General features: G+C 33.3%; 2 protein-coding genes across 2 annotated transcripts in view; one reads left to right on the top strand and one right to left on the bottom strand.

The window, feature by feature from the left end:
* Window positions 1-10,758, bottom strand: part of LOC129216811 (protein DEK-like) — a 31,769-nt gene extending 21,011 nt beyond the window's left edge. Inside the window, exons 1-2 of the mRNA XM_054851027.1 lie at window positions 10,633-10,758; window positions 5,569-5,777 (exon numbers count right to left, since the gene is read on the bottom strand). Coding sequence (XP_054707002.1) covers window positions 5,569-5,761 — 193 coding nt within the window. The 5' untranslated portion in view covers window positions 5,762-5,777; window positions 10,633-10,758. The remainder of the gene's footprint in view (window positions 1-5,568; window positions 5,778-10,632) is intronic.
* Window positions 10,759-11,148: 390 nt separating this feature from the next.
* The window catches only part of LOC129217683 (cysteine protease ATG4B-like), a 36,541-nt gene continuing 25,020 nt past the window's right edge, over window positions 11,149-22,669 (top strand). The window contains exons 1-3 of the mRNA XM_054852017.1: window positions 11,149-11,316; window positions 14,946-15,044; window positions 17,362-17,439. Of these exons, the coding sequence (XP_054707992.1) occupies window positions 11,298-11,316; window positions 14,946-15,044; window positions 17,362-17,439 (196 nt within the window). The 5' untranslated portion in view covers window positions 11,149-11,297. The remainder of the gene's footprint in view (window positions 11,317-14,945; window positions 15,045-17,361; window positions 17,440-22,669) is intronic.

Raw genomic sequence — 22,669 nt, forward strand, 5'->3', positions numbered from 1 at the left:
GCGATCAACATACGCAGGTGGTCAACTTACAAAGGTGGTCAACTTTACAGGTTTTACTGTAGTACCAAAATTTGGCCCATGTGGTTCTCCAGGGAGACTAAAGAAGCTCTTAATTATAAGCAAGCCACTTTTCGTAAGTTTAAAGAAACTGGTCAGAGTGCGGAGAGGCTCCAGTATGGTAAGGCAAGGCGAAATTTTAAGTATTTGGTACAGATTCAGAAAAGGGAATTGGAGCAAAGGCTGGCAGATGACATTGATGGGAACCCAAAGAGGTTTTTTGCTTACGCTAATTCTGGGAAAGCTCGAAACAGTCAAATTGGGCCTTTGGTTGATGAGTATGGAAATTTAATCCAAAACGATAGGGATATTGCAAATGTTCTAAATAACTTTTTTTCCAGTGTGTTTAACGATAACTGTATCTCAACAGTTGACACTAACAAGACACAAGCTATTATACAGCTTGAGGATTTTGTATTTTCCAGGGAGGAGGTTTTATTTCATTTGAAAAAGATTAAAGCAACTAAAGCTCCGGGACCAGATAATATTTATCCAAAAATTTTAGTTGAATGTGCAGAGGAATTAGTGGATGTTATTTTGAATATTTTCAATGCTTCTTATAACTCGGGGACGGTGCCAGAGGACTGGAAGCTGGCTAACATAACGCCACTCTTCAAGAAGGGGTCTAAAGGTATTGCTGGGAATTATAGACCTGTAAGTTTGACTTCGGTGATTTGTAAGATTTTCGAAACTTTGATCAAGATTAAGATCATGATGTTCTTAGAGACTAATAGTCTGTTGACTAGTTTGCAGTATGGTTTCAGGAAAGGTAAATCCTGTACTACTAATTTATTGCATTTCTACGACAAGGTTACCTTAGCTTTAGATAACAAAAAAAGTGTGGATGTTGTTTATATTGATTTTCAAAAAGCTTTTGACAAGGTACCGCATGTTGCTCTTCTCAGCAAGTTAGCTGACATTGGAATAGGAGGAAAAACTTTACTTTGGGTTAGAAATTGGCTTACTGGTAGGAAGCAAAGAGTAGTTGTAAGAGGAAATCATTCTAATTGGAGTGATGTTTTAAGTGGGGTTCCTCAGGGATCAGTTTTAGGGCCCCTTTTGTTTATTATATTTATGAATGACATCAATAAAAATATTTCTGGAAGCATGAATTGTTTTGCTGACGATGTAAAAGTTATGGGGATTGTCGAAAATGAAGAACAAGTAAAACAGCTGCAAGAGGATTTAGATCATATTACTAAGTGGGCAGATAAATGGGGTATGGCAGTTAATGTAGGGAAATGTCAAGTGCTACACTTAGGTCATGGAAATAAGCGTATGAGATATCGTTTACAGGGTTCAGTCATAAATCAGGCAGAAAATGTTATGGATCTGGGTGTCTTTATAAATCAGGACTTCAAGTTTAGTCAGCAGTGCAGTATTGCTAGTAACAAAGCCAACAAAATGCTTGGGTTCATCAATAGATCTATTTCAAACAAATCTAAGAAAGTTCTTCTGCCTTTATATAGGAGTTTAGTAAGACCTCATTTGGAGTATGCTGTTCAGTTTTGGTTGCCTTATCTGAAGAAAGATATTTTTGTATTGGAAAGGGTTCAAAGAAGGGTAACTAAATTAGTAAGGGGACTCTCCGATTTAGATTATGATACCAGACTTAATAGGCTTAACATGTATAGCCTGGAGCAAAGGAGAGTCAGAGGGGACATGATTCAGTTATTTAAATTTATCAAAATGAAAGATGTAAATGGATTAAATTTTTGCGGGGAAAGCAGGACAAGGGGTCATTGTTTTAAGCTATTTAAATCTCAGGCTAACTTGGAAATCAGGAAAAACTACTACTTTAGCAGGGTCGTGGGCACTTGGAATAGCTTACCGGAAGAGGCGGTAATGAGCAAGGGAGTGGATACCTTTAAGAGGGCCATTGATCTTCATTGGGGACTAATTAATTGACTAGGACCAGCCTAGCTGGGCCCAGAGCCTGTTGCTGGTCGTCACATTTGTATTTGTATTTGAAATTTTTCCCGGCAATTTGCTACTTCGATATATGGAGGTCCGACTGTATTTTCTAGTTCCCATTCTTCTACCTCATTTCGATTTTTCTTAACTAACCTGCTTCTGCCATACCAATGTTTTAACATAAACCAATTCTTATGAGCCCTAGTTGGAGCAAGTTTTGGACAGATAAATGAATGGCTTGACTTTGAGGCCAATGTGGCTTTTAACAATTTCTTTCCACGACAACAAACTAAATCTACTCTTTTTAAAGTTTTACATGTATAAAAATAGCCATTACATTTTTAATCAAAATTTTGAAAATTTTTCCATAAAAAATTCTTTACTGCCATACAGATCCATCTATCATTTAGGGGAGTCAAGGGAGTTGACCTGTTTTGGGAAATTAATGTATTCATATGCAAGTGCACGTTTTTTTTTCTGATTTATGGAATAACTAATATTGAGTATTCCCCCCCCCCTCCCCCGTAAAAAATCAAAGCAATTCTGTTTTATGCTACCATAAAACAGAAAATGGAAAGAATTCCTAAAACTCAGAGGCTCCTGTCAAACCATGCTTGAATGGAAAATATTTGAAAATGTTTTGCAATAATGAGCAAGGGAGTAGACAGTTTTAAGAGGTTTATTGAACTTCATTGGGGCTAATAAACCAACTAGGACCAGCGTAGCTGGGCCCAAAGCCTGTTGCTGGTCCTCACATTTGCATTTGTGTAAAATGAGAATAAAATAAATAATCAGTGTAAATAAGACACACACCATCAAAAAATTCTTTTGTTTTGAAGATTCTGGCTTTATTTACATTAGCTGCAAGAATTGTCATTTAAGGTCAAACAATTTAATAGAAAAAATGAGATAAGTAATACATCGGCAAAATTTCTGAACACTTTTCTCAAACAACACTCAAAAACAAGTACATCTTTCGGACTTAAGAGCAAACATTTTAGCACCACTAAAGAAATCAACACCAAGATATTCTAGCACAATTTTATACTATCTGCCGGTAAAGTAATACAGTAAAAGCCTCATTGCATGAAAAGTATGGGAAATACCCAATTTTGGTTTTGTGCTAGCTCAAGACTGATATTTCTTTATTGGAAAGAGTTCAAAGAAATCAAATAGACTAGAAAGAGGACTTTCAGGTTTAGATTATGCAACCAGACTTAAAAGGCTTAATATGTATTGCCTGGAGCAAAGGACAGTCAGAGGGTACATGATTCAGTCATTTAAAGTTATCAAAATGAAAGATTTTAGGGGGTAAAACTTTTGCACAGAAAACAGGACGAAGGGTCATTGTCTTTAGCTGTTCAAATCTCAGGCTAATCTGGAAATTAGGAAAAATTACTACTTTAGTAAAACAAAAAAATTACTACTTTAGTAGGGCCGTGGGCACTCGGAACAGCTTAGCTTACTGGAAGAAGCGATAAAAAGCAAGGGGATGTATAACTTGAACCCGTTCGAGACGAACGAGGCGTCTTTGCATCAGCGCTAGGTGGTTCTTCAGAGACGAAAAACGCATCCGTGAGTTACGGTAAGTAGTATGCAGCTGGCCTAACGACGCTATTCTGCGTTTTGGATTTGGAACGAAATGTTTACTATTCGATGGCGTTACTTACTTGTCCATGTTCTGTTTAAATGATTGCTCTCCTGCATTAGTATTTCTCTGTCTGACGTCAGAATGGAGTCTGTCAAGTGTCTTTGATTTATTGGATTTCGTGAAAGAAAATATAAACATGTGCTCACAAGTGAGAAGGGAAACGTACACTCATTTTGAAGTGGCTCTTCCTAGTTTCGGATCCATTTATAATGGGACTGGAGGGGAGATATTCTAGCAAAGGGGTTTTACTTTTACGTTCATTTGGTAGCCAGGGTGAACACGTTATCTTTCCGAGGAGGAAATATCTTAATTTATGACTGATCCATCTATGGATCTTTTGGGTCACGCTGAAACAACTATAAATTATTTTTGTTGGAGTTCTTCATACAGCAGTTGCTTTCGAAAATCATACGCTGCAAAAGAAGGCAAAGAACTTAGACAGAGATGTGTAATTTGTTCAAAGCAAAATAAAAGACGTAACTTTACGCATGAGTGTAAAATGCTATCTGTGCTTTGAAATTTTTCATGAGGCTTTAAAATATTAATTGTTATAATATTCAAGTATTTCATAATATTAAGTGCAAATATTTTTCCTGTTTTGCAGTGTTAGGCATAAATGCCTGTTAATAACAACAGTAAATAATCCTATCTCATCACCTCACAACAACAATAGTAAAAGAATGTTTTTTGTTACTTACAATGTATTACCAATCATTCTGCATGACTGGGATAAAAGACACTTATCAGCACTCATTCACAGAGGTCAAATCGACCGAATGTTAGGTTTCACTTTCGTCCACCTCTGGCGAGAACTCCGTAGTGGATGATGTCACATGGAAGCTTCTAGAAGGAATCTGATAGCACGTGTGCTTAACGATAGTAGTGACGAGTGTCCGTTCACGTGACTCGGATATGTTAATGACCCGGGGGATATTTAAACTGCTCGCGGCTTATGTTCTTTCTCTTTGATTATCTCTCATCGTTGTAGGCCGGTCGCTAGATTGGTATTCGAACTTGCTTATTCGTGCCGCTTGCCCTTCTTGAAAATGACGAGCTGGAGTTAGTTTATTTCCTAATGGGTTTCTTCGTCGAAGTATTTTAGTCGATAGTCATGCAGTTTGCATTGCTGCATTAGTTTTTTCGTGCTTGAATAGCACATGGAGATATATATATAATGATTACGTTCTTAGTATATTTTTATCTATTTACTTTATTGTTTAACAAACGTCATGCAAGTCAGAAATAGTTTGTTAGTCTTATTTCAGAACTCACTCTGCAAGTATTAAAGGAAATATTGGGGAGATATTATTAGATTAGAAATTCTCCCCAACATGTAGAAAATATATAGTTTAATTTTGGTACTTTTAATTATTGTAAAAACAATATATTTTGCATTTTTACTGTTAAATATCAATTATTTTCATCCAATTTTTTGTTATGATTGAAATTTTGATATATTTTATCATATATTAAAAAATATTTTCATTTCTACTTAAATTTTCATTTTATCCATTATTATGCATGCATACTTTTCGAAATTGCATATTAGGCTTAGCGGGAGAAATTGCCCCGACCTGTGCGTACAGTCTGCGTGTAACAGCTGCCGTCCTGAGGGAGCGCTATCTTCTGCGAACTGACTTCCAGAACAGGTTAAGAGGGCCATAGATCCTTGTTGGGGACTAATTATTTGACAGACCACATTTGTATTTTCAAAAGTTCTGTACAGTTGATCACATAGAAGTTGGCTTTAAAAAAAAAAATAATAATAATAATAAATGAAGTTACAAGAACTGAGAAGCAAAATTTTTACAGGTATTATTGGAGATAGGGTCCAGATAGATAGAATTTTGTAAAGGGCCCATAAATGAAGCAAAATTTCTTCTGCTCAGACCGCTAGAAATTATTTCTGAGCATAATTTTATTTATCAAGCAAATATGACACTTACACTTCAGGTTTTTGAGCTTGAGCTCCACAGCTCTCTTTTTCTTCTTCTCCTTGAGTGTCTCGGGATCATCGTCCTGGTTGTAGATGGCGGCTCGACGCCTCCTCCCCCTGGGTCTCGGTTGGGGGGGAGGGGGCTCCTCCAACTGGGCTTCTGCAGCTTCTGCATTTGTAGCAGAGTTGTCCTCGCCCTCCATGGAGGAAATTAAATTTCTGGGGAGTAAAGAAATAAACTCAGATTTGAAAAAAGACACATAAACAATGTGTTCAAATTGAATTTAAAACATGGCAAGAACAAATACAGTACAGTCTCGAAAATCTGAGTTAATTGGGGCTCATTTCACTTTGGATTACTGAAAACTCCGATTATGCGGAAAATTCTTCCAAATTGAAAATTGACTCTTTGGACGACATAGAAGGGACAAGTTTTACTTCCTTGTGTGAAGAAAAAGGAGTATTTTCTTCACACAAAATTTATTACTCAAATTTAAACATACATTTACGCTTTAATTGCGTCTAAACGAATTATAATTTTAGTTTTCATGATATTAGTGCGGATTTATGTGTGCAGTTTTAAGAACCAAAACATGCATTTCGATTGCGCCCGATATCATTTTGACGAGTTTTCTGTATCTATCAGAGTGCATATGTACGAAAGGTATCTCGCATTAACACAAAAACAAACAGTTAGTAGTGAAAATTTTCCTTTTTGAATCTCCTGTGGCGTCGAGTCGTACACCTACTTTTTTATTGGAATTAGATACTCCAAAAGGGATGTTAACATGTTCTCTGTCAAAAATAAACATCAATTTTTCTTATCAAGTTATTATTTCCAAGGCATCTTTGAATAAATATCTTGTAGTCGTAATACATATCTTTCAGTCAAATATTGAGTGTCTATTTGGGAGCTGTTGAAAAAAACTTCTGAATGTCATTTCCTTATTTCCTGTTGGAAATTAATTAGTTTTATAGAAGCAAAATTTCTATTTTCAGATTTTAATGAAAATATTTTTTGAGCGACAAAAAATTAAATTTAAAATATGGATGAAGCACCTCGGATTAAGCGGAACCTCGAACTTTCGAGACTCGGACTTTTGACTCTACTGTACTCTACATGCTTGAATATAAGATGACCCTTTTAGTACAGTATGGGACCCCAAATCCTGAATGCTAAAGACCGCAACCTTTCCGGATTTCGGAATTTTCTGAATCTTGGATTCCGACTCAAAAAATAGTGAAAATTCTCCTGTTTTGCAGAATTTCTTACGTTTTTCCTGGTTTTGCTATTGTTCCCCGCTATATTTCTTTTATTTTTTGATCAATCTGAATGCAAGAATGAAGGGAATCCAAAAAAAATCATAAAATCATGGGGAAAAGGAATGGTATCCAACAAACGTTTCTGGCAAATATTGAGGAGGATGAATATTTGATGGGGAAAAATAGAAAGAATAAGAAAATAGAGACTGAAAATTAAGAAAAATCGGATTCTTTTCAGACTATTAAGAAAAATAGGAGAGATACGAGGCCTGAAAGAGGCCAAAAAAAGAGGAATGATTTCAAAAGCCAACAGAGAAAGCCGGAATTCTCGCAAAAGGCGAAAAAATCTCAGCCCTGTGAATGAAAGTATACTTAATTATGCTAAAACAAAAGTCAGATAAATTGCAGCGGTGTATAGTACATGGATATTGCTTTATATTATTAAGCTTTTTGCAAAAAGTATTGTTGAAAAAAATTTCTATGGTACATCATTGTAATGGAGCATTTGCACCATTGACATTTGAGTAAGGAAAAAAAAATGATTAAGAAAACAAAATGGTTTTAAAATTGTTTTCATTAATGATGCTTTTATCGGTCAACCTTTAGTTTAAAAGACTGAAATACGATATAAGCATTATTTTTAACTTAAAATTGATGCAGAAAATGAAAAGAATGGACTTTTTTAATATACTAGGTGACTTTGCCCCCTGCTCGCTAACGCTCACCAACCCTCGAAGGTTACTCCACAATCTTATTTTATTTGCTAAGATTTAAATTGTCAATTAGAAAGAAACAGATTAAAAATGCATTATGAGCTCCCTTTGGATCGAAAAGCACCCCTTCTTTGGGTTTCAAAATAACTTGTACCAACATGCAGAGCCATAAGAACTAAGAAGCTCCTGAGCATTGCAAAACTACAGTTTTGTATGTTTGAAGAGTCGCTTTCATACTCCTGGTGTCTAGTATTATATTTTGCAACACCAAATATAACATCAATAATTTTAATGGAGATGATATTATTCGAACTTTATTTTTAATGGCTTGTAACTTTTTTCCCTTTGGAGATAGAAGGTTACTTTTACCTTTTTTGACCATAGGTCGAGTTTAGAGCTGGAGTAAAAAAAGCCGCCCTTTTCAGTGGTGTCAAAAATAAAATTGTGGGACAATTCCTTTGCTTTTTACTGAAAGATTCAATGAAGAAAGTAATGCCTAAATTTTAGCAAAGCCTAAAAAAGTTCGAGCTCTAAAAACGCAAATAACTCCTGCGGTATTTAAGTTAGAGCATTGAAACAAATTGCTGGGGGCTCTAGGGTGAAAAAAAAATGAAGATTGATTTATAGAATTTTAATAAAGGAAAACATAATTTATAAACAAATAGTAAGAAATTTGGATGTTGGTTACAAATTGTTGAAAATGAAACGGAGCATTTTGAGGCACAAGCAGGGGTTGGTGTGAGTTCACAAAAATACTTGAGAGTTTTTAAGCGAAAACTTGGGAGGGGAGGTGTGTTATTTTTGAACCAAGTCTTCCTAATGCTTCTTAAATATTCATAATTTTATACATAACTACGTTAATTACTATTGATAAACACATGAGACTCATTTCTTATCTTCAGATACTTTCTCCAGTCAAAATATTGTGTATATGTTCTTTCAAATTTTGTTATGTAAAATATAAATATAAAGACATAATTAGGCATGCATAACATGTATGAATTATTTACATAACCAGGAATTTTCGTATATTTATAAACCTAGTTTGTTACAAAAATATTGGGGTTGGACGTAGAAATTTTTCTGATCATTAATTAAAGCATAACTATTTTTTTTGAAATTTAATTTAAATGATTATTTTTAATTACATATGAAATCATTACTTGCAAGCAAAATATTTTGTAAAAATCTCCCCTCAGTTTTACATAATATAAACTTTCAGCCAATTTAGTGTCAGACGTAGAATTACAAAAACGCCTTATATAAAAAAATCCTTAAAAATTACGTTTTGCAGTTAAAATGTAATTTTTTTGTATATAACTCTTCTAGAGAGTTCCAAGAAGCATATTTTAGAGAGAATATTTGAAAAATGCAAACAACGTAAGTCTCAAACAGCCATACTTAGGGGTATAAAAAAAGTTACTCTTGAGAACATGGTTATAACAACCTAATTTGAAGCCCCAGAACTCTAATTAATTTTGCTTTTTGCTGCATATTTTTCTCATTTACATACACTTTAGATAATTACCTTTCTATTGATACCAAGTGAGGAAATGATTATTGAGCAATCATGATTGCTAATTGTTTTCATTTGACCGTCCTTGATGTCCGGTTCCTTTTTCAAACCCACCGTCCTCTGCAGGCGCCGACTCCTCCCGGTAGCATCTGCTCCTGGTCGGTGGCATCCTACACACACGTACGCTCATACACACACAGGCGCCTTTACACAGACACACACGCCAGCGATCATACACACAGGTCTACGCACACACACAAGCCTACACATACACAACTAAACTTACGTAACCACCCAAGAGAAGGGACAGGAACCGTTTCTAGAAACAAGCGAATGGGGTAGTAACCAATGAGTAGGGTCCTGTCGCAACTCGTGATTGCGAAAAACATAATTTGAATTCAAAACTTCAGAATTCAAATTAATTTTAAAATTTCAACTTTTTTTTTTAATTCTGCCACTTTTCCCCCTTTTCTCTGGAATTGCCCCTTGATTGAGAGAGAGTAGAGTAGAACCCCGCAAATTTAGAACCCGTTAGTTCGGATAATCCGGATCAATCAATTTTTTTAATTTGAGAAGCGATTGTCAAATTTCTATAACATTAATTTATTTAATCTTCACGGGCAAGACCGTGTTATGTCGTTGATTGAGTTCTCTTTTCTTGGCAATGCAACTTCTGAATCAATTTTTTTTCCTCGATTACTTTGTTATTATAAAGGTTACAGACTTTACAGTAACAAAGTAAACATGTTTATTGTTTCTATTCTATGTGTTTCATATAAAAAGATGATTTTCAGTAAGTAGTATGTTTTATTTTACTCTTTTTAAATTATCCGGATTTTCAATATTCCGGATTTCGTCGGATCCCAATTAATCCAAATTATTAGGATTCTACTGTATTTGTAAACATCAGTAAAGAGTTAGCACTGCTTAGTTCATTCCTACTGAAAAAAAAAACTTTAAATCTTCAAGGACTCAGGCAGGTTCTGCATTTGGTTTTTCATTTCATTTAAACATATTAATGATGCTTTAAAATCAACAAAAGAGCTAAGGAACTTCTCTAAACTTGGTATAGATAACAAAATTGTAATGATTGCGATGGGGAAATTTATCTGTCGACAGTAAAGGAACCTTTACCTGGTATGACAATTGCTATACAGTTCTGACACCACTGTTAAGCAACCTAGTTATTTTTTACATTTTTGAAAAAATTGTTTGGTGTTCTTATGCAAAAAAACGGCATGAAGAAATTATGGGTTTCCAATGCAGAAGAATTGAAAATCGCGCTCCGTGATTAGGAAGAACATTGGAGAGGATTATATTGCCGGAGGCCTGTTGCGGTTGTTCTTCCTTTCAGTAAATAAAAACTCAAGTTCTCACTGAGTAGTTTTATATTTTAGGTTAGTAATATGGTTGAATTGAACCGCTCATTCACCCCAGAGGGTTAATTTTTAATTCCCTAGGGGTCTCTTCGTAAAACAATAATTATAAAATACGCAATTACAATCTTCATAAAACATACACAAATAGAAAAATCGGAACTGGATATGAGATTAGAAATCAGAAATATAAAAAATTATCATACGTTCACTGCGAAATAAAAATAGTTTCTTCAGAATATAAGTTTTCAGTATCTTTGCATTTCAAAGCTACAAAAAACTGAACATTTCTTCCATTATTTTAAAAACTGAACTGACATTACCAAAACAACGGAACAACAGCGGCGTCTGTGCTGCCAATGTGTTGCCAAAAATTGAAGTAGTAATTTGAAAATGAAAAATTTAAAGGGAAAAAAGTAAAATTTTAAATGAGTGAAACAAAACACGTGCTTCATCAAATAATGTTCATTAAACATGGTTGAATGTTCTTCAAGTAATGAGTAGTGAAAATAAAGTGAAATTAATAGTATTTTTATCAGTACATTTCTTTTCTTCTTGTAATAATATTACTTCACATTCAAACCACAAAACAAGTAATTAAATCCGAAATAAAGCATGTGACTCAAGCATTTATTTTCTCTTTTTACTATCAATTTATCCAAAGAGAGTCTGCAGACCATTCTTAAATATTTTCGCATTAATCATTTTCGCTCATCTGTCATCTGATCTTTTCGACAGCAAAGCATGGCTGCATCCACGTAATGTTTGTAGAAATGATTCTTTTGAATTTTTGTTTCGGTACCCTTGATGTTTACTTAAAATAAAATTACATTTCAATAAAATAATACTACTCGCAAAATCTGCTGCTGTAATGGAAGAAATATATGCTGGTATGTTTTCTTGTATGATACTCATCTTTAATGTTATGACACATGGAAAGATGAGACCCCACACAGAGGGGCATTATCGTTTATTTTTTACATTATAGTTTCTTCTCTCTCTTATATATATCAAAATCACACGCTCTCAAATGTATCTCAATTCCCAACTTGAAGTAGAAAATTATCATTGTCAACAGACATAATCAAAGTGGGGCGCGTATTAAACTAAGTTCACAATTAATCAAATTACTTTAGATGGTTCGCATTTTCCAATTGAAAAAAAAAAAAAGCTTAACAAGAGCAATCCTGCAGCTGATGCCTGTGGGAAGTGTTTCATAATTTTTAAATTTCCCATTCGACTGACAGATTTTTCTTAGTGCTGATTCTAAAATCAGGATTTTTAGTTTAGTCAACAGTGCAGCATTGCAAGCTACAAAGTCAACAGAATTCTTGGGTTTATCTATAGATGTATTTCAAACAACTACTGAGAAGGTTCTTCTGCCTTTATATAGGAGTTTAGTAAGACCTCATTTGGAGTATGCAGTTCAGTTTTGGTCTCCTTATCTCAGGAAAGATATTTCTGTATTGAAAAGGGTTACTAGACTCGTAACGGGACTTACAGATTTAGACTATGATAACATACTTAATAGGCTTAATAAGTATAGCCTTGTGCAGAGCAGAGTCAGAGGAGATTTTATTCAGTTGTTTTAATTTATCAAAATGAAAGATATTAACAGGTTAAATTTTTGCACGGATATCAGGACGAGGGGTTGTTGTTTTAAGGATTCAAGTCTCAGGCTAACTTGAAAATTAGGAAAAATTACTTTTTAGCAGGGCTGTGGGCACTTGGAACAGCTTATTGGAAGAGACGGTAAAATGAGCAAAGTGGGTTGATTGCGTTCTACATTGAGGATTTATAAACTGACTAGGACCAGCCTAGCTGGATGCAGAGCCTGTTGCTGGATGTCACATTTGTGTTTATAAATTACTTCCCAATAAGCTACGTGCCAGTTTTTTTCACTTTTCATAAATTTGAATTTCATAAATAATCAAAACAAGCATGAAAGATTTGCATCTTAACTTGTTAATTTTGTTGGTGTATGCTATATTTAAGAGGGTATGTTTGTGAGGATTAATTATAGTACTTACAACAAATGTTCGGCTGATAGGTATCAAATTTTTGACTTTGGCCGAATACTAATTTACTATTCTGCCTCTTCGAAATATGCAGTCAATCCTTGTTAATGCAAAATCACTTCTTAATTTACTGTTCAAGATGAAATCTCGTTAACATGAAGTAATATTCTTGGTCCAGGTCCTGTTCATTTCGTGTTAACGAGGTTCAACTCCACAATGGAAGAATTTTTTTGTATATTTTAAACTGATTTTCTTGATAAAAAGCCAATATAAATAAAAATAGCTTGAAATACAGTGTTGGAAAATATCAAAAATATCCGATATTTTGATATATATTTCCGATATTTTCAATTAGCACAAACTAAAGTCTTTAAAATAGTAAATGCATCCTCAGATCACTCTTTAGTTTCTCATATTATAATTACATTGTGTAGACTTAAAATTAAGGTTTCTTTCATTATTTATATCTAATATTTCATTTTATATTCGGTGGTTTGCAAAATTTTTGAAACATTGATGAAAATTAAGATAGTAAATTTTCTAGAGACTAATAATCTATTGACTAGTTTTCAGTACGGTTTCAGGAAAGGTAAATCTTGTGCAACTAATTTATTACATTTCTATGAAAAAGTTACCACGGCTTTGGACAATAAGAAGCTTGTAGATGTTGTTTACATTGATTTTCAAAAAGCTTTCGATAAGGTACCGCATGTTGCTCTACTTAGCAAATTAGCTGATATGGGAATAGGAGGGAAAACTTTCATTTGGGTAAAAAACTGGCTGACCGGAAGGAAACAAAGGGTAGTTGTAAGGGGAAATTATTCTAATTGGAGTGAGGTCTTAAGCGGGGTTCCTCAAGGATCAGTGTTAGGGCCTGTTTTGTTCATTGTCTTTATGAACGATATTCACAAAAATATTTCTGGGAACATGAATTGTTTTACTGATGATGTCAAACTTATGGCGACTGTAGAAAAAGAAGAACAAGCAAATCAGCTGCAAGAGGATCTAGATCATATTACGGAGTGGGCTGATAAACGGGGTATGGCTGTTAATGTTGGGAAATGTCAAGTGCTACATTTAGGGCATGGAAATAAGTGTACAAGTTATTATTTGCAAGGTTCAGTCATTAGTCAGGCAGACAAAGTTACTGATCTGGGGGTCTTAATAAGTCAGGATTTAAAGTTTAGCCAACAGTGCAGCATTGCTAGCAACAAAGCCAATAAGATGCTTGGGTTTATCAATAGATCTATTTCAAATAAATCTAATGAAGTTCTTCTGCCCTTATATAGAAGTTTGGTAAGACCCCATTTGGAGTATGCTGTTCAGTTTTGGTCTCCTTATCTTAAGAAAGACATTAATGTATTGGAAAGGGTTCAAAGGCGGGCTACAAGGCTATTAAGTGGGCTTTCCCACTTAGATTATGATTCCAGGCTTAGAAGGCTAAAAATGTACAGTCTTGAGCAAAGAAGAGACCGAGGGGACATGATTCAGCTGTTTAAATTTATTAAAACGAAAAATGTTACGGGGCTAAAGTTTAGCACTGAAAACAGGACAAGGGGTCATTGTTTTAAGCTATTTAAATCTCAGGCTAACATGGATATTAGGAAAAATTATTATTTTAGCAGGGTAGTGGAACCTTGGAACAGCTTACCGGAAGAGGTGGTAATGAGCAAAGGAGTAGACAGTTTTAAGAGGGCCATTGATCTTCACTGGGTATTGTAAATTGACTAGAACCAGTCTAGCTGGGCCCAGAGCCTGTTGCTGGTCGTCACTTTTGTATTTGTATATATTTCTATCAATTTCAATGGAGTTAATTTAGCATTAGCTGTATACTCCTTTTTCTTCTGTTAGCTACTTTTGCACTGTTATATGATTCAGAATTGCAGTCATAACATTTTCTTTCTTTCTGAGCAATGCTTAATATTTAAAGGCATTATTAATATGAATTAAAATTGTTACATTACTAATAATTTTATGAATATAAAATACAAGTAAAAAAGGAATATTATACAACTTTGTTATGTTAATGATGTATTAATACATCATGAAAATATAGTACATAACCTTTTTGGTTAGTTTTAATAATAAATGAACAATATTATTAGAAAAATGAAACTTTTCATTTTGAAAATACCGTAGTTGAAAAAATAAATATCAAAATATCATGACATTTTCAAAATAAATATCGGATATATATCGTGATAAAAATCATGATATATGTTGGGGAACCCTGTTGAAATGTATTGTCATGTTGTTGCTCCACAGTGTATTTTCATTTTTCATGGTATACACTCATAAATAGCAACTAAAAATATTTGTATACTGCTATTCTAGATCTCTTAAAACCAAAATAAATGCATAGTAAAATTGTCCCTGACAAAACCATACAAACTATTTTTTTTCTCAATCATCAGAAACATTAATACTTATTTTAACCAATGAAAATTGTTTGAATGTTATTGATTTAGTTGCAATTCTGAGTTTAGTGTTTAAATTTACAGCTTGCATCACCTATGAACCTGGCATCATCGATTACGTTGATTTGAAAAAATTGACAGAACCAGTGTGGCTCTTAGGAAAGCAATATCGTGTCCATGAAGGTAACTGGTTTTAGAAATTTTTGTACTTGTATGGTTTTATAAGATTGAGAGAAGAATAAATGTTTCTAGGAAGTTGTACTTTTCTATGTAAGAAGCAGGTTTTAAATAGAACCTAGAGTTTTTTTTTTTTTTTTTTTTTTTTCTGAAAAAGCCCAGTTTGCCTGAGTTTTTGATCAAATACCTGGATTTGTAATGAAAAACCTGTGTTTTTTGGGGTTGTTGAATCATTTTTAATATTGTGCCAAACTATTGCTTTAAAACTTGTGCTATTTACAGAGGAGTTATACATAATTTCAAATCAAACATCCATTTATACTTGAATATATTGTCTAAAAATGTAGAAATTAAAGAATAAATGCATGAATTTGAAAACAGTTTAATATTTCTATGAAATATTATCAAAAATATCTTTTCTAGAATTATTCATTATTGTATGAGTCGATTTTTTTTAAAAACTGCTCCTTGTAATATGCCAAAATATACTTTGTTGTTAAGTATTTTTGGCAGTTTTTTTCCCCACAACCTATGAAAAAGTTATAAAACAAAAACGGCAGCATAAATCATAAGAACATTTAAATAATACCAGGTATTTTGAAACTCATCAAATCAAGAATTTGAAAATAAAATGTGAACAGTATTAAAATTAGTAATTATTAAGTCACAGAATAAATCTTGCCTATAATAAAATGGGAATATGTTATGATTATTTAAGTATGGTCACAGTTTGGGGAATATGATGCAGTCATCACACAGGTTGGTTACTTTTGGCCAATATCATGTGATGATTGTAATGTAACTTTTTCACTCCGCAATCTTGCAGTAAGCTGCTGTTAAAAAAAGATATTCCCTGTTACAGCTTATCAAAGTATGTTTCCCAACAAAACAAAAAAAGAACATTGAAAATAATTGAAATAATTACTGCTTATTTTGGTCTCCTAGGTATTTAAAGAAATAATTGTGAAATATGAAATTCATATGCAGTTTTACTTTCTAATGCTTAATAAGTTGCCCAGAAAAGAAGATGGAAATTTTTGGACTTGGTATAGATCCAATTCCATACTACAGTGAAACACCGTTTATACGTTTTTGAAGGGACTGTATGAAAAAGCCTACAAATGAAAAAATGTATAATTGGTACAGGTTAATGTATATTAGACTCTCCAGGGACCAATTCAAAAAACGTATAATTGATAAAAACGTATAAAAGAGAAACATATAAACGGTGCTTCACTGTATTTCCATACTATTAAAACCTGTACACGTCTGTGTGTCAGTCAGTACTGGTACCGTTGGACATATGACATCTAGGAGAAACCATTCTGTGATGTCTCTCCCCTCTAAACCTTAAGGAAACCTCCAGTTCTAAAGGGATACAGGGGGTAAAAGCATTAAACTCATCCATTTTCACCCGCTGCAGGCAGCATGTTGAGCCAAAGTAAGTGGTGAACAGGGAGAGGGAGCTAACAAGTATAATAATGTTAAGTTTATTTCTGCAGTAAATATGTTCAATATGCAGCAAATTTTGAAAAAAAAACGCACTTTATCAAGATAGTGGGTTTTTCATGCTTGTCCCAGTTTGGTGAACTGTGTTGGAGAGGAATTTAACTCTGAAGCTCTATTTGAGAAAAAATCTGAATGAATTATGAATGATGGAGAAACAAAAAATATGAAGTAGAATGCAGACATTTAAGTATTTGTTAAAAAAAAAAAAAAAAAAAAAAAAAAAAAACAGAATTTTTCCTGCAGATTAAAAATGAGCAAATTATAAACTTTATTATTTTGTAACCAGAATGGATTTTTTAAACTAAATGAAATTAATGTATCAGGCTGAAATTCTTATCTTACAAGAAGGAGAGAACTACAAGCTTTCCAGGTGTAAAACTTTTATGGAGTTATCCAGAAATTCCTGGTTTTATTAATTGTCAAAACCTGGCATTCTGATGGAAGAAAATTCTTTAACTGATAAATTTTTATAAAGAAAAAAAACTTATTTATTTTTATTTTTTTTTAAATTTATTTATTTTTTGTATGAGGGAGAAAAAATAGCTATTGTGTATTTTACAAGGTCAACTTTTTGTATCTTTCTATGCTCTAAAACTTCTCATTTAATATCCTGCTTTGAATTTTATAAGTTTATCTAAATTCTTAATAATAATTTATTTTCTTAATTTTTTTAGAACTTTTGTTCAAGGTGCTTTTTTTTTTGCGTTTCATAAAAAGTATGTCTTCTTTGTACAACTTGAATGATTTTGTAACAATGAGATTTTACTGATTTTTTTTTTTTTTTTTTTTTTTTTTGTTTGTGTGGCTATTTCAGGTGATGAGTTTGAGAAACTAAATGAAGACATAGTGAGCAAGCCTTGGTTTACCTACAGAAAGCAGTTTTCAGCCATTGGTTAGTCATAGAAATCATTTCACTTTTATTTTTGAATTTTAGCCAAGGTTTTATGTCAGTGCCTCTGCTTGGAGGTTGTGATTGGTCCATGCCGTATGGAATTACGTGATTTGATTCTAATTTTGTGCTTTGTTCTCAAGTGAGCAGTTCTGTCCAATAAATTTTTTTTAATTATGTATTTAAATTATTAGAGGGATGGTGTAAACTGATGTAATAATAAAAAGTGGGTTTGAAACAAAAATACTAACCTGAAAGTAATGATATAATTCAACTTCAAGTAGTCAAGTTTCATGATAACTATTGAGTAATTCACAAATGCATTCAAGTTAATTCTTTATTAGTTGACACGACATTTATTGTAGCTTCATGCACTACTACAACTTATCTATATAACTGGCAAATTTTAGAAATTCAATGAATGATCAAGATTCGCATTAGGTGCAGTTACAGTACATAAACTAGTTCACGTGTGTAGATCTAATTTACATAAATAATTCTAACACACTGGGCCCGGCTGAACAGAATGTTCAGAACACCAAGAACCCAATAACTTTCATATTAGAGCTTCAAGATGCTCAAAATCAAATATTTTTAAACAATTTCAATTGTCTTTTTTTTTTTCAAAGAATTACTTACCAAACTTCTCAGAAATATCTCAAAATACCTTCAAAAAATAACTTTAAATGAAGAAATTTTTACATTTAATTTTTTTCAAATTTTATCAGAATTTATCAAACAATTCAAATTAACGAAATTGAAAAAAGTTCAAAATTTAGTTTAAACAACAATATTAGTAAACATTTTTTTTTATAGCATAAACTTGTCAGTAAGAATATCAAATATTAGTAAACTTTTAACTTTATACAACAATTAAAAACAAATGTTCACAATAATTTACAATTTTAAATACATGTAACAACTCATTCACATTCTAACTTAACCAGCAACTGAACTGGCCTTTTTAATATGCCTCTTTCCGTTTTAATTTCGCAACTGCGAATTAATCCATCTCTTCCAGTAAAAGTCTTAATAACCTTTCCTAATCTCCACATGTTACGCGGTAAAAGTTCTTCTCTTATTACAACAATATCATTCACGTTTAGTTCTGTTTTAGTTTTGTGGTTTTTCGCACCGTTTACCGATTTTAATTGCAACAAATAGTCTTTGTAGAACAACTTCCAAAATCTATTTAAAAGTCTTTCACGATATTGATACATTTTACATATAATTTTCCTATTACTAGTAGGCACAAAGTCTGTATATTTCACTGGAGGCAAATTTAATGGTTTATTTCCTAAAAGAAAATGAGCAGGTGATAATACCTGGTATTCATGTTGATCATCCTCAATGTACGTCAGAGGTCTGTGGTTTATCACCGATTCTATTTCAATCAAAACAGTTTCCAACTCGTCGGCATGCAGTGAGGAGCGACCAAGTGTTTTTCTTAGCATAGTCTTGACTGATCGTACAAGTCTCTCATAGAAGCCACCCCACCATGCTCCTTTTTCTACGATGTATCTCCACTGTATACCTTTTGCGGCATAAAAGTTCTTTACGTCAGGATGATTTAATACTTGCCACATCTTTTTAAGTTCTACATCAGCTGCCTTGAATGTTCTTGCATTATCAGAATAGATAACAGAGCATAATCCTTTTCTTGACACGAATCTACGGAAAGCTTGCAAGAAAGATTCCGTAGTCAAGTTTTTAGTTAATTACAGATGAATACCTCTAGTCACCGCACAGGTAATCAGAAGAATATAATACTTCGTATCTTCGTTTTTAACAAACAGAGGTCCAGCATAGTCCACGCCGATTACATCGAACGGATTTGATTTTTCGATTCTGGCAGACGGCAAAGGGGCTATGTCTTGCTGCATTGGTCTGGAATTAAACCGCTGGCAGATGATACATTTTCCTATAATACGTTTCACATTCTGCCGTCCTCTAACTATCCAATATTTTTCCCGAAGGTACCCAAGAGTACCTGCAATTCCCGAATGGAAAACTTTTTCATGTGCATCTCGCACCAAGATTTCAGTAAAATGAGTTTTTGATGGAATAATAATTGGATGTTTTTCGTAAAAACTCAAAGTCGATTTTTGTAGTCGGCCTCCTACTAACAATATCCCGTCTTCACTGAGGAATGGATTCAATTCACGAATTTTAGAATTTCTACTAATTTGATGTTCTTGTTTTAAACAAGTAATTTTGTCACTAAAATGCTCATGTTGAATTTCCTTTATCAAACTTAACTCTGCAGCGAAAAGTTCTTCAGCTCTTAAGGGACCTTTTTTCTTGTCAGCTTTACACCTTACATTATAAATAAATCTTTGTATCCATGCGGCCACCCTAACAGCTCGACTTAGTTTACTATACTTTTCAAGATTGAGAAGACTGTCAGAATTCACCGCAACAGAAGGTAGAACTGTATTTTCAGCAACACATTTCTTCTTTTCCAGTGGCGGATCATGGGATTGTGAGGCCCCAGGCGCAGCCTTATCCAGAGGCCCTCTATTGACACAACAAAAACGATATAGTTTATTAATATTAACCATACAGAAAATTATATATATATATATATATATATATATATATATATATATATATATATATATATATATATATATATATATATACATATGATAAAAGACAAGTTTTGGAAGAGGTGGGGGCGCAGTTACATTCTTATTCAAAAGGGAAAAAACGACATTTCTGACAAAAAAAAAAAAAACTATGTTTTTTTGTAACTTAGTCAGTGCAAGGGGAGATTTCCACCGAGCCCCGATTTCTGGCATTTAGCAAAATCCCAGCTTTACCCGGTTTTCCAACGCAAGTGTAATTTAGTGGCGCAACCAGAAAAAAGTCTTTGGAGGGCGGGACACTTAACAAAAAAAAAGAAAAGAGAAAACCTGTCATCTGAGAAGTGAAGGGGGGTCCGGGGGTTCTCCCCCGGAAAAAATTTTGAAACTTGAAGTTTTAAAAACGTTATTTTAGACTTTCTTTGCTGATGTTTGGGAACAAAAAGGTGCAGGTGTTTCAGCGGAAAGTAGTAGAAATTGAAGCCTTACAAACGCGATTATAGGCCATATTTATCAACGTTAGGGTAAGGGATGGAGCCAAGGGAGTGCCCCCGATCAATCTTTTTTAAAAATAGATCGAAATCAATTCCTCTCTCTCTTTCTCCCCCCCCCCCCCCTTTTCCAATTTTCGAAATTGAAGTTTCAAAAACGCAATTGTAGACAAACTTTACATGATAAACAATTTTTCAAGAAAGAGGTGCTTCCGTGAAAATTTGTTCAAAAATTATGGTCCTAAGCTTCAGCATTTTTTTTTTTTTTTTTTTTACTCAGGGGCTATTCCAATTAAGTTTTTTTAAGTGTAGTTTAAAAAACTTGATTTTTTTATAATATTAAAGGAGTTCGGGGACCCTTGCTCGAATATTTCCTGAAATTTAAGTCTTAAAAAGGCGATTCTTAAGACCATATTTTGTAACCAGTACATTTTTCGAGGGTCATTTAATAAGTCATCAATGAAGCCCTTTTATATTCGTTCCTTCATTTATTTATTTATTTTTCGACTTCAGTTGGATGATGAATTTCTTTTGTAGTACGTTTACAGAATGAAGAAAATATGAAAGAAACATCAGAATTCCTGAGTATCCAGATTTTTTAACAGTATTTTCCTGAAATTGTTTATTTTCTTCTGAAATTCAAAATTCGAAAATCCTTATTCTTCAGAAGTTTTCAAGTAAATCTAAAAGTCTATGTTTTTAAAATAAAATTTTTAAACCATTACCATCATTTTTTTTTTCGAAGCATTAAAACACGCTCTTTGCCTGTGTAGAATATGGCATATGTACACTCCTGAAAATGAAACTTAAGCACTTCTATAGTTGGGGAAAACCTAACCTGGTAGCATTGTGAAAGTTACGCAGGTCTAATTCTTAATTATAGCATTGCGACGCTGTAAGGTTAGGTTTTCCCCAACTACAGTTTATAAAACTTTTGCCTTTAATGAGTAAATCAATCTTTATGATGTAGAAATTGTAATATGTATTACAAACAAATGGCACCAGTGAAAGAAGGAGAACACTCAAAATCAACTACTTTCGCAGCAGAGGCATTTAAAATTTTTATAGTAATTTTATAAAGCGTTTTTGCAATGAATTAACAGATGTTCCCTTTCTCTGTAATGGAAATATAATTTAAAGAAGAATGAACAGTATATTTTTTTTTCCCAAAAGCTATACCTTTGTACCATTAAACCTATTTGTTCAAAACACCATATCATCGTTTAACACCATGATAGCAGTCATTATTCTAAAAATTAAAGTTGTTAAAACATATCATCAAACTTATCTCAAAAAGAATGGTCTTTGTCGTTGATTGAAGACAGAGCAAAAGCACGTTCACGAGCACGAGTGAATCAAAACAGCGAATGACGAACGTTCTTCGTTTTTCTTCCAAAAAAAGAAAAAATTCCTGCCTTTTCCAAATTACTTATTTAACTAAATACGTCATAAAGCTATTTTGTTACGGGTTGGTTACTGGTGGGAAAGCGGGAAACTTTGCAAAAAGTAAAGAAAGAAAACACAGCTGTGCCATTGTGCCGATGGCTTCGATCTGGACCCCCCACAGATCTGTCTGCTCCCTTAGGCTCCCTTCTAGATAAGGAAGGGCAATATAATTGTTCGTCAAGAAAAGTGACCATTCAAAGAGGTCGAATTACGTCGAGTTACATCCAGGGGTGGCATTTCAGCATTTTATTTGGAGGGTCGAGTTTCTTAAATATGAATTATCTTAGTATAGAACAAAACACATATTGGCTAACGGCAATTAATCATGATATGGGGAGAAATAGTATAGTTAGAACCCCAGAAAATATATTTGTTGATGTGAGATTTTTTTTTTTCAAAAATAGTATGTATTTTTAAAGAGTATGAAAGCGTACGATGCATTGAGCAGCTGAAATGTGTTTCTAGAAGAAGAAAGTGATGAACACTCATTAAATAGACGCACTTAAAATATGAGGGTAACAATGAATGTAAAATACTGAGGCATTTTCCTGTGAAAATCATACAACCGTACCACTGCACGGGCCTCTCATAACTATTGTTACACAGAGCACACAAGAACGAGATATTTAGCCTATATGAGGAAATTACGTCTTTAGTTAAACTGATGAAGAATCTTTGGTTAATTTTTTTCTGTTCTGAAAAGGCCAGTAA

The sequence above is a fragment of the Uloborus diversus genome, chromosome 2 (genome assembly GCF_026930045.1).
Source record: "Uloborus diversus isolate 005 chromosome 2, Udiv.v.3.1, whole genome shotgun sequence".
NCBI lineage: Eukaryota > Metazoa > Arthropoda > Arachnida > Araneae > Uloboridae > Uloborus > Uloborus diversus.